Source organism: Mus caroli, chromosome 9 (genome assembly GCF_900094665.2).
Source record: "Mus caroli chromosome 9, CAROLI_EIJ_v1.1, whole genome shotgun sequence".
Taxonomy (NCBI): Eukaryota; Metazoa; Chordata; class Mammalia; order Rodentia; family Muridae; genus Mus; species Mus caroli.
In genome coordinates this window covers 114,785,796-114,798,081 of record NC_034578.1, presented here as the reverse complement: position 1 = coordinate 114,798,081, position 12,286 = coordinate 114,785,796, and the positions used below count along the sequence as shown (strand labels likewise).

Here is a 12,286-nt window from a genome sequence, read left to right as displayed (position 1 = left end):
ACACACACACACACACACACACACACACACACCAAACACACACACACACACACACACACATGGGTGTGTGTATGGTATGTGTGTATATGGAAAAAGAAGGAAGTATAGCAACCCAGCTGGTCTGCTAGCAGAGCAACCCCCACTGAGATACTTACCTGGGTTGTCCCCAGTGAAGGCCACCACTTTGCATCCTGGAAGGAATCCATAGCGCTGGACATAGTAGGAAGAAATGGCTCCCTAGGGAGAAAGAACACTATGTTCTGCTGAGGTAGCCACAGCCTGCTAAGCACAGCTCAACCCAGGAGACTTCTGGCTCCAGGTCACTGGAGCAGAAGGAATTTCCCACTCCTCGGGCCTTGAGGAGCTGCAGGAATCTGTGACATAGCCTGGAGCTCCATCATCCTTCCACAGAAGGACCCCAGTACATTTGGAACTCCACGCTTGAGGGCAGCCACCCTGAGGATCACATGAGTTTGAGAAATTCAGGACCATCAGAACACAGCAACTTCCACCCTCTACCTACTTGGTGGATACCAAATCTGGATATGATGCTGAAGGATAAAGGACATCCATCGGTAAGCAAGCTCACAGACACAGCAAGCTCACAGATGACACAGCAAGCTCACAGACACAGCAAGCTCGCTCACAGACGACACAGCAAGTGCCCATTCATTTGTTCATCATGTCAGCAACTAGACTAAGAATATAAGATAAACAAGTGCAGAGAACAGAGTTCTAAAGAAAACGAACCTCAGAGTCAGCTTGGGCTAGCCTCAACTAGATAGCAAGCTCAAGGCCAACCTGGGTGACATGAGACTGCCTCAAGAAAATGGGATTAGGCCTGGAGAGATGGCTCAGAGGTTTAGAGCACTGACTGCTCTTCCAGAGGTCCTGAGTTCAATTCCCAGCAACCACACGGCAGCTCACAACCATCTGTAATGGGATCTGATGCCCTCTTCTGGTGTGTCTGAAGACCGCAACAGTGTTCTTATATACATAAAATAAACAAATCTTTAAAAGAAGAAAAGAAAAGAAAATGGGGGGTAGATTAGAGGTACAGTACATTTGGCAGAATGCCCAACCAGCATTCACTAAGGAAACACTGGGTGTGGTCCCAGCACCATGCAAACCCAGCATGGGAAGGGGCTCCGGAGATGGCTCAGCAGTTAAAGCACTTGCTGCTGCATCAGGTCCCAGCATCCACACAGTGGCTCAGCCACATGTAACTCCAGCTCCAGGGAACTTGATTCCCTCTTCTCGACGCTGTGGGCACTACATGCACATGTATACACACACATACATGTAGGCAACCACTCACACACACAAATCTAAAAAAAAAAAATCTAAACCAGGCATGGTGGTGTACATGTAATCTTAGGACTCAGGAGACAGAGATAACAGGTCAGAAGTTTAAGGTTATCCTTGGCTACACAGCAAGTTCTTGGCCAGTCCAAGATACCAGAGACCCTATCTCCTCTTCTTCCTGCTCCTCCTCCTCATCATCATCATGATACTATTAATAATGGTGGTGGTGAAGTGGAGGCAAGTAGATCTCTGAGTTTGAGGCCAATGTGGTTTGCAGAGTGAGATCCAGGACAGCCAGTATTACACAGAGAAACCCTGTCTTGAAAAACCAATAATAATAATAATAATAAAGTAATCCAGGATTCCTTTAAATCAAGGTCAGAGCCCATCTCTCCCACAAAAGGTAAGTATTCTTTAGAAAGTAGTTAAAGGGCTGGTGAGGTGGCTCAGTGGGTAAGAGCACCCGACTGCTCTTCTGAAGGTCCAGAGTTCTAATCCCAGCAACCACATGGTGGCTCACAACCATCTGTAACGAGATCTGGCGCCCTCTTCTGGAGTGTCTGAAGACAGCTACAGTCAGTGTACTTACATATAATAAATAAATAAATCTTTAAAAAAAAAAGAGAGAATTAGTTCCTAAAAAAAAAAAAAGGAAGTAGTTAAAAAGGGCAGGGAAAGCCAGACAGTGGTGGCACACACTTCTAATCCCAGCACTTGGGAGGCGGAGGCAGACAGATTTCTGTGAGTTCAAGGCCAGCCTGGTCTACAGAGTGAGTTCTAAGACAGCCAGGACTACACAGAGAAACCCTGTCTTGGGGAAATAAAAAAGCAAGTGAGAGAGTGAGCGAGCGAGAGAGCAAAAGAAAAGAAGAGAGAGAGAGAAAGCAAGAAACAAACAAAAGGCATGATGGCTGATGCCTATAATCCCAACTCAGGAAGCTGAGACAGGAGGATGACCATAAATTCAAGGCCACTCTGGACTACATAGTAATGGGCCAATATGAGTCATATTAGATTGACTCAAAGAAACATATTTTTTAAAGATATTGTTTCCCCTACTAGGAGAAGAAAAAAATTTTCCATCCATCATTGTTTTGAGTTTTCAACAGAACGATCACCCATCCCCTGGGAAAATAAACGACTCTGACCTAGGTTGCCTCAGACGCTAGAATGTGATGGGGCCTGTGAGCAGGTTAACATGGAGGAGCGACCTAGGAACGTAGAGAAAACCAGAAGGCAGGAGCTTAAGGGAGCCTCGTCACACTGGGCACCCCAAAGGCAATGAGGTGGGAGCCACAGAGGAACCTCTAAAAGCTGGGGTAGGTCCCGAGGACTGACTCACAGGGGACAAGCAGGAATGGGTCACTCACTCACAGGGGACAAGCAGGGAACAGTTGCTCACTCACAGGCTCCTATGCCTCTCTGATGATGACTGCCCTACACACTCACAGGTCACAGTCAGGGAGTCAGGGAGGCCCCAACATGGAAAGCTTGATTCCTACAGAGGTGACACCCCGTGAAGCCACAGTGACTTCTCATTCACATTTGGTCAATAAGTGGAAACACATTTTCTCAGAACCGGTTCTTTCCTGTTCCTCTAATACTTGCCTCTAAAAAGACTCCTTGGAGGCATTCTCGCTTTACATAAGCAAAGCCCGAATTCTCCATTTCACATGAAAGAAAAGGCCACAGACGGTGGTAACATTCCAGGGGCTCAGTGTACACACAAAAACCCAAAAATAAAAGCAAAATTCCCACACTTCAACAGTCAAGCCCAACCACTGACTTGGGGTTTGACCCCTAGTGACCCATGATACCTGAAGCGTCGCTTTTTGGTTGGTTGTTTTTCTGTGACAGGGTCTCACTTGTGGCTGACTGTTCTGGAACTTGCTATAGAGGCCTGGAACTCATGGGGATCAAGCCACTACTCCATGCTTGCAGCCTAATTCTCCTCTTCCTCCTCCTCTTCCTCCTCCTGCTCCTTCCCCTCCTCCCATTCTATCTTCTCTTCTTCCTCCTCCTCCTCCTGCTTCATCTAACACTACATTGCTACTCGACAAGGTAACTTGATATCCACCTGTCCACATTGGTGGACCCCACACAGGGGCACGTGAGATGAGACAACTAACTCCCCCTTGGCTGCTGTAAATGAAGTCTCATGATCCTCCCTACAGCCAAGAACAGGGTCAGCCAAACAGAATGCACTTGGGTGTTCACAGCCCATATCCATTCCAAATGGGTGGCCCCACACTTACAAGTGCCGGAACCACCCGCTGAAACCCTCTCAACATACTGTATCTCACCTCACTTGCACAGTGGCCTTGCACACAGACAGTACTATTTCCAGATAGAGGAAGGTGGGACACTGATTAAATTCAGGTAGGCCAAGCAAGCTAGGTATGGTGGTGCACAAGCCTTTAATCTCAGTACTACGAGGCAGAGGGGGTGGGGGGAGTCTCTTTGAGTTCTAGGCCGGACTGGTCTACACAAGTTCCAGGCCATCTTAGGCTATATAGAGACCCTGCCTCAAAACAACAATAAGCCAAAAACAGGAGGGTATGAGTGCAGCCAGGGTTTAATCTCTGTCTGTGTGACCCCAGCGCCTGTGCTCTGTCTGTCAGATGCTCAGTATCTGTTTTCCATACCCTACATGATGCAAGTTTCCATGCAAGTGCCCAGAATTTCAGCACTCTGCATGCTTACCCTTAGGGGTGCAGTCACCCAGAAGCCCCCCAGAGAGCTTGGGAACCTAGCCCGGTACTTGAACACTACTACAGTATTCAGATATTCTGACTAATTTCAAATGTTGATGCACTTAGGCTTAAGTGAAAACTCTTTCTCTCTCTCTCTCTCTCTCTCTCTCTCTCTCTCTCGTGTGTGTGTGTGTGTGTGTGTGTGTGTGAGCTCACGTGTGTGTGTACACGACCCTAGGCTTCACCAGCAGTGCCCAAACCCACACTGAAGTCACTTCCGGAGAGACAACTTACCACAACTGAACAAGAAGGGACCGGTGAGCCCAGCTTCTCCTCCAGATGGGGAGCACAGACATCCAGGCAAGCCTGGGACCAGGCTTTCTCCTGGATCTGCAACAAATTCATTCCAGACCCTAAGGAAGGAAGGAAACCAAAATAATAAACCTCTGGAGGGATGGGAGCTTTGGTGGCAGAGCTGGGTAAAACTGGTGGAGAAAGTCAATTCTCTGGTGCAAAGGTGTGACTGGTTCTCTGTCTTTGTCCGCTTTTTGAAAGATTTACCTGCTTTTCTATGAGTGGATGCTTGTGTTTGCATGTATAAATGCTTGTTTGCATGTATAAATGCTTGTTTGCATGTATATCTGAGCATCACATATGTATAGTGCCAGAGGATTCCAGCACACAATGTCATGCTTTTGAAAATGGAGTTTCAGATGGTTGTAAGTTGCCATGCAGGTACTGGAAACTCAGGGCCTCTCTCCAAGAGCACTGAGCCTCCTTTCCAGCCCTGTGGCTGAATCTGTGGCATCACAGAAAGAAGGGTCCTCTTTGAACCTAAGAGCCAGAAGGTAGCAGGGTCCATGTAAGGAAACCGTGGTGCTTCCACCTCCTCCAAATACTCCCTCAGACGCCCATCACACAGGGAGCCCGAGAGCCTGCTGTCCCGAGGTCTGCCAGGCAGCAACTGTTCCCATGTCCTGTGAGCTTTAAGGCATCCACCTGAGGCAACCTTGAGAGAGGGCAGTCCTCACATACCCCAATCTCATGGCCCTTTCCAGGAAAAGACATGTAGGGTGGGGGTCCTTAGGATGGTAGCTTTATTAAAATATATATTTTTTATTTATATAAATAATGTATTATTTATCATTTTTATCATTTTTATTAATGTGTTGATATAGCTGACTGTGGCTATGTGCACATGAAGGCAGGCACCCAGAGAGCCCATACGAGGCTGTTGGATCCTCCATAGCTGGAGGTCCGAGTGGTTGTGAGCCAGCAGACACGGGTGCTGGGAACGAATGGGTAGTTTGCAAGACCAGCACATGCTAAGTGCAGAAAGAGAGCAGAGCCACACACTTGCTGTTCTGGGTGTCACGGTCCAAGGCGGCCTCAGTAGCTGCCCAGAAGGTTCAAGTGCCTGTGCGTCAAAACACTGTTGTTTGTCTTTCTTCTTAAGACTCGGTCTTGCTTCACAGGCTCACCCCAAACTTACTATGTAGCTGAGCTTGACCTGGGGGTTCTGATCATTCTCCCTCTGACCCGCAAGGCTGGGATAACAAGCAGATACCAAAGGCACCCAGTTTTACATGGTCCCAGAAACTGCCCAGGGCTTCATGCACTAGGCAAGCATTCTACAAACTAAGCTATGTCCCAGCTCCCAAATAAACCTCCATTCTTTATATATGACCTGATCTCAAGTGTTTTTATTACGCCAACAGAAAATGGACTAAAATATTCTCACACTCACCAATGAGTTCTTTCAAGAACTTCCCTCTAGCTTCCCCTCCCTGCTGACATCGATTCTATTTAATGAGAGTTTTGATACCAAAAGTTCATGATTCTGAGTGGGGCGTGGTGGTATACATTTGTAATCAAAGCACCTCAGGAGGCAAAGGCAGAGGCAGAGGCAGGAGGATTGCTATGAGTTTGAAGCAAGCCTGAGCTACATAATGAATTCAAGGATAGCCTAGGCCACACAACAAAATCTTGTCTCAAAAAACTAAAACCAGAGGGTAGAGAGAGATAGCTCACGGTTAGGTTAAAAGCTTGTACTCAAAAGTAAATCTATCTTTAAAGCTGTAAGTCAAAACCAAAACAAAATCCAAAATGCTGAGCATGGTGGCTAGAAATTAGGAAGCAGAGGCAACAGGTCGGATATTCAAGGTCATCTACAGCTTTACTGTAAGCTAAAGGCCAGCCTGGGCTTCAAGAGACTATCTCACAGAACAAAATTGGGCTGAATAATAAATAATTAAAGAAGATAAATAAGAATTCATAAATTTGGCAAGCATGAACAACAAAGTAGACTGCTGGAGCCAGGTTCCAACGCGCTCCCTGAGGATCCTTGCCGCTGGTACTCACACCTCCTGAGGTGTCCCCAACCCTGTTCTTCATGATCCCTGTGACCAGAAGGATGAAGCAAGGAGCAATGCCCTTCCCCCACTGCTCCGCTCCCTCTCCCTCCCCTCCCTCTCCTTGCATGCCCTTCCTCACATAGCCCCCCTCTTCCTTCCCACAGTCTCATCAAGGACCTTACAGAGGGACTTTGGAAGCTTCCCCGACCCCGCCACCCTCCAGATGCCTGCACCTTGGCTGCTGGTTTGGTTGCTACCCTGTGTGTGATCTTGAGCCAGGCCCACTCAGTCCAGCTTCTGCTACATTCCAGACTAAAGGATCCTCGGTCACTAAGGGACGTAAGCCTTTGCCATCTTCAGCCGGTGAGTGATGAGGACACTTGTCACACGTGAACTAACGTGTTCTGAGGCTTACCATCACTGTAGTCGATGGGCGAGTACCCACCCAGGAACAGCGAGGCAGCAAAGCTGCTGACCAAGGAAATTCTCTGGAAAAGAAGGAAACAGGATGAGAGAGTACTGACTTCCACACACCCAAGCTACTGAACACTTCACACATGCATGCACACACATGAACACATACATACATACATAAGCACATACATGTGCACATGCACACACAAGTACACTCATGTGCACAATCACACAAGCACATGTACACACGTGTGCACACATGCACAACACACATAGAGGCACACAAGCACATACATATGTACACTCACACACATTCACACACGTGTACACTCACATGCACACACAGGTGCACATGCACATACATGTGTGTGCATGCCCACACACACACACCATGAGTTGAGAATGGAAGCTTCAGCAAGCAGTGATGGAGACAAGACTATCCACTCAGGCCGGGCGTGAAAAAACCAAAAAAAAAAAAAAAAAAAAAAGACTATCCACTCAGAAGCAGCCTGAGTTTTAGTTTTTAGTAGTGCTGATTTAAAGCAAGGAGACCATCATGATTGATGACATCAAAAGCCAAGGTCCTGTGAACATGCTGCACTTAGGCTGGTTTCCCATCTGGAATCCATTCAGACAGTCTCAATACTTCACTCCACTTCTGCGTCTTTGAGATTTGGACACAGGAAGTGACCAGAACATGAGTTAAGACTCTCAAAGCTACCATAAGTTTAAAGAAAAACTGTCAGCCCCACGAGAAGCTACAACACCCAGTCTTACCCCCAAGAGAATCACTGATGGGCTGTAAACATCAGCCCCAGCTTCTTTAAAGTGACTTTCATACCAAAGGCCCCTAGACTGGAGGAGCCGCCCCGCCGCCTTTAGTCCTCATTAGGGCATACACCTCATTCTGCACATATAAGGAGGGTTCCATTCTTCAGTGGTTAACACTGCAGAGTAGTTTGAAACCTGGAGTCAGGGGCTGGAGAGATGGCTCAGAGGTTGAGAGCACTGACTGTTCTTCCAGAGATCCTGAGTTCAATTCCCAGCAACCACATGGTGGCTCACAACCATCTGTAATGGGATCTGGCGCCCTCTTCTGGCATGCAGTCATATATGCAGGCACAACACTGTACTACATTTTTTTTTTTTTCAAGACACGGTTTCTCTGTATAGACCTGGCTGTCCTGGAACTCACTTTGTAGACCAGGCTGACCTCAAACTCAGAAATCCACGTGCCTCTGCCTCCCAAGTGCTGGGGTTAAAGGCGTGCACAAACATATCCGCCTGCCAAAACCACAAGTAGTTTATTGTGGGAGTCAGGCTTCAAGATGGTCTCCTTCACTGACCCAGCCTACCTCATATATGTGTGGAATGAGGGGGCAGCACCGCCGTGAGCTGGGTCGGGCTGAATGGAAAGGGAAAGGGAGCCGTGTGGTGCAGCTCATGGCTACTGACTAGGAGGGGGACAGCCGCGGCCCAGAGCCCTCTGTGTCTAAAATCAGGAGAGACTCGGGTTTGTTGCCTTTGTCTTGTTGTATTTATTTATGATGTGAGAGAAGAATATATATTTATTTATATATATATGACACATGCACATATGTCATAGCACTTGGGCAGAGGTCAGAGGGCAATTTTCAGGACTGTCCTGGGGACAGAACTCAGGCAGTCAGGCTTGGAGGCAACGGAGCCTGAGCCGCCTCAACAGCCCCTCCCCGAACCGTTTCACACCTAGCGGTCAGAGGCATTCATTCACCAGCGCACGTAAGACGTAAGATGCGCTCCTGTTCAGGACAGTGTGAGGGTGATAGAGCATGAAGGCTCACTCACCTCAGAGTGTGAGTAGGCCTCAGGGTTCTTCTGGAAAAGCTTCGCTATCTGGCTCCCTGTGAAACGCTGGGGAGTAAGAAAGCAGACTCTCAGAAACGCAGATCCCACACAGAATAATCATCAAGTCAGGTCAGTATCGCGTGGTCGGGATGCAGCGTAGGACGCCAACAGCTTCGAAGAACTCCCAAATCTAGACATGCTTGGTAGCAGCTGGGCACCAAAGTCGGTGTATTGTAGCCTTTGAGTCCTAGAAATGTTCTTGTCAATGGAGTCTTGGGCAGTCAGCAATCCCTTAGCACCCACTGACAAGGCAAACCCAGCCTCCTGGGAGGGCTTCTCACGAGCCAGTCAGCTCTGTGAATAGTCCTTAAGATAACTGTCCTTAGCCGGGCGGTGGTGGCACACGCCTTTAATCCCAGCACTTGGGAGGCAGAGGCAGGTGGATTTCTGAGTTCGAGGCCAGCCTGGTCTATAAAGTGAGTTCCAGGACAGCCAGGACTATACAGAGAAACCCTGTCTCGAAAAACCAAAAAAATAAAAAAAATAAAAAATAACTGTCCTTAGCCGGGTGCTGGTGGTGCACGCCTTTAATCCCAGCACTTGGGAGGCTGAGGCAGGTGGATTTCTGAGTTCGAGGCCAGCCTGGTCTACAAAGTGAGTTCCAGGAGAGCCAGGGCTATACAGAGAAAACCTGTCTCGAAAACTGTCCTTAAAATATATTATTTCTTTTGTTAATGCATATTTGTCTGTGCTTGTGTGTGTGTCTGTGTGCCATGTGTGAGCAGGAACCTACAGACACCAGAAGACAGCATCGGATTGCCCTGGAACTGGAGCTACAAGTAGCAATGAGCTGTCACACACGAATGGAACCTAGGTCCTCTGCAAGAGCAGCCAGAGCTCAGAGCCCCCTTCCCAGCTCCTGGAGCACCCCAGGCTGGGCTCAGGTATTCTCCTTGTGAAGACCGTATTCCTAGTGTTTTAACTGGGCTCAAGGGGTTTGGGGTGTTTTTGTTTTTTGTTTTCCCTTTATGATGGAGGCATATGCATGCCTTCTACACATAGATAAAGTGTGTTTATTTGTGTGTGTGTGTGTGTGTGTGTGTGTGTGTGTGTGTTTGTGAATGTACACATGGGTGCCCAAGGAGGCCACAAGAGGCCTGTAACCCTGGATAACCCTGGAGCCGGGGTTACATGCAGTTGCAGTTATTGCTCACCTGACATCCTGGGAGCTAAACCTTTGCAAATGCATTGTGCACTCTGACCTGCTGAGCAATCTCTAGACTGCCAACCCCTACGCAAGCCAGTCATGTGACCCAAGATAGCCAATTACAACAAACTCTGGGACAGTGGCTACAGCCCCTGAGGCCCCACACTAAGGGTCTTCTGGACTGCAACTCCTTTCACCTTCAAACCTACCTCAAATAGAAGTCCTGCTTGCTATCATGAGGTTACGGACCTCTATCTGAGGCAACACAGTACCTCGGGACACCTGGATCAGAACCCAAGATGGCATGCTCCACACTACTACACTAATTACTTCAGATGATGCTGCCACCAGGTAGGCACCAGGTACATCCTCCCAGAACACAACCCCCCACCTGGGCAAATCACCTACCTCATAGGCCCGGGACCCTGTGAGGCAGCTGAGAGCCTGGGGCCCACCCACGGCAGCCTCCAGCTGGTGGCACTGAGCTGTGGTACTGGAGTCCATCCATATTGGGCAGTCGCTGATGGAGAAGCAGCTCTGGAAAGAACAGTGAAAGTTCCAGTTTCCCTTCCCCCACCGACTGCGGGCAACCCTGCGGCTGGTAGTCACCCTGTCTGTCATACCAGGAAGACCCTGTGGATAAGCCCTCTGTGAGGTCAGTGAGGTCTCTCCAGAAAGCCTGAGGATGGGTGAGCTCCTCTGTTGAGGGCACCTGGGCAAGTCAGGCAGCAAGCAGCTGGCCTCAAAGTGCAGATCTAGCTGGGGCTTTGGAACCATGGAAAAGGGAAACTGGAGACCCACCTCCCAGCTGGCGATCACCAGGAGGCACAGAGCTGGTCTGTGAAGGAAGGGGCATGGGGGGGTCACTACAGGGAGATTTTAGCCTGGGAGGCTGGGCAAACCACACTCACTGAACTTTCAATGCCGCCTTCTCACACTGCAGAGAAGCCCCAGAGAAACGCCAGACTGCAGGGTCCACAGCATATAGGGCACCCTTTGCCTGCTTTGCAGTTTATTAAGACTCACAAAACATCCTCACCTGCAGCTGCTGATGTAATGGGAGAGCTGGTGACAAGCTTGACAGCACCAGGCTGGCTCCAGTCTTCCAGTAAACACTTCCGTGTTGCTGTAGAGGGAACACAAGCACATGTTCACTCACCATACCCGGAGTCGCATGTACACGTGTATACACGTGTATACACATGTCCACGCACCACACCCTGGAGTCACAGCCTCCTGCGGATGCATCCCCAGATCTCGAGCCAGTCTCTGCCAACTACCTCTCTGTCACATAGCTCAGTGTCTTTGTGATCATTGATTTTCACTTTTATAAAATGAGAAGGAACTGCATCCCTGTCACCTCCAAACTTGCAGGAAGGGTTCCAGAACCACTGGACCGATTCTGGCATCTTTGGTCAAACCGTGCTAATATTCAACATCACCGGCACATCATCGGCACATCACCTGGAGCCGACGCATGGCATCTATTCACTTAACAAACATCTTGGGCACCAAGAGCATGCCAGGCCTCAGATATTTCTAACCCTGATACCCAGGCCATTGCAAACCCTGCAGAGTCTGGGGGATGGCCTGGACATTAAAGTGCATGTCTTACAAGCATGAGGGCCTGAGTTCAAACCCTCGGAACCCACACTTAAAAATAAAGCGGGGTGACAGAGAGATACCTCAGTGTTTAAAAGGCACTGGCTACTCTTCCAAGGGGCCTAGATTCAACTCCCAGCACCTACATGGTGGCTCCCAACCATCTGTGTTCCCAAGAATCTGATAACCTCTCCTGGCCTCTGCAGGCCCCGGGTGTGCATATGGTGCACAGACATACATACCTGCAGACATACCACTCAGGCATAGACAATAATAATAATAAATAAATACACCTCAAAAAGAAATCTAGAAGGCTGGGACGATAGCTCAGTGGCTAAGAGATATGGCCACTCTTCCAGAAGACCTGGATTCAATTTCCAGTGCCCACAGGGAGGCTCACAACCATCTGACATACATGCAGACAAAAACAACAATAATCCGGGCATGGCGGTCTGTACTTATAACCCAGCACTGGGTGGTGGGGACAGACGGCTTCCTAGGGCTCACTGGACAGTCAGCCTAGCCTGCTTGCTTAGCTCTAGAACAGCTAGAGACCCTGCCTCAAAAAGTAAGGATGACACCCAAGTTTGTCAGCTGACCACACATATGTGTAGACATGTATATATGCACCCTCACACACAAACCCATGGAGCCAAAGGGAAAAGCCACGAGAACACAGAACTTCGCCAGTGGGCGTACATGCTGGGCGCATGGACAGGGGGTGTACAGACTGGGCGCATGGACAGAAGGTGTACAGACTGGGCGCATGGACAGAGGGTGTACAGACTGGGCGCATGGACAGAGGGTGTACAGACTGGGCGCATGGACAGAGGGTGTACAGACTGGGCGCATGGACAGGGGGTGTACAGACTGGGCGCATGGAC

The 12,286-nt window shown here is 49.0% G+C and overlaps 1 protein-coding gene across 1 annotated transcript in view; it reads right to left on the bottom strand.

Moving 5' to 3' along the window:
* Positions 1 to 12,286, bottom strand: part of Xylb (xylulokinase) — a 36,681-nt gene that overhangs the window by 14,731 nt on the left and 9,664 nt on the right. Inside the window, exons 5-10 of the mRNA XM_021171378.1 lie at positions 10,840 to 10,926; positions 10,209 to 10,337; positions 8,594 to 8,659; positions 6,768 to 6,840; positions 4,293 to 4,411; positions 156 to 237 (exon numbers count right to left, since the gene is read on the bottom strand). Coding sequence (XP_021027037.1) covers positions 156 to 237; positions 4,293 to 4,411; positions 6,768 to 6,840; positions 8,594 to 8,659; positions 10,209 to 10,337; positions 10,840 to 10,926 — 556 coding nt within the window. The remainder of the gene's footprint in view (positions 1 to 155; positions 238 to 4,292; positions 4,412 to 6,767; positions 6,841 to 8,593; positions 8,660 to 10,208; positions 10,338 to 10,839; positions 10,927 to 12,286) is intronic.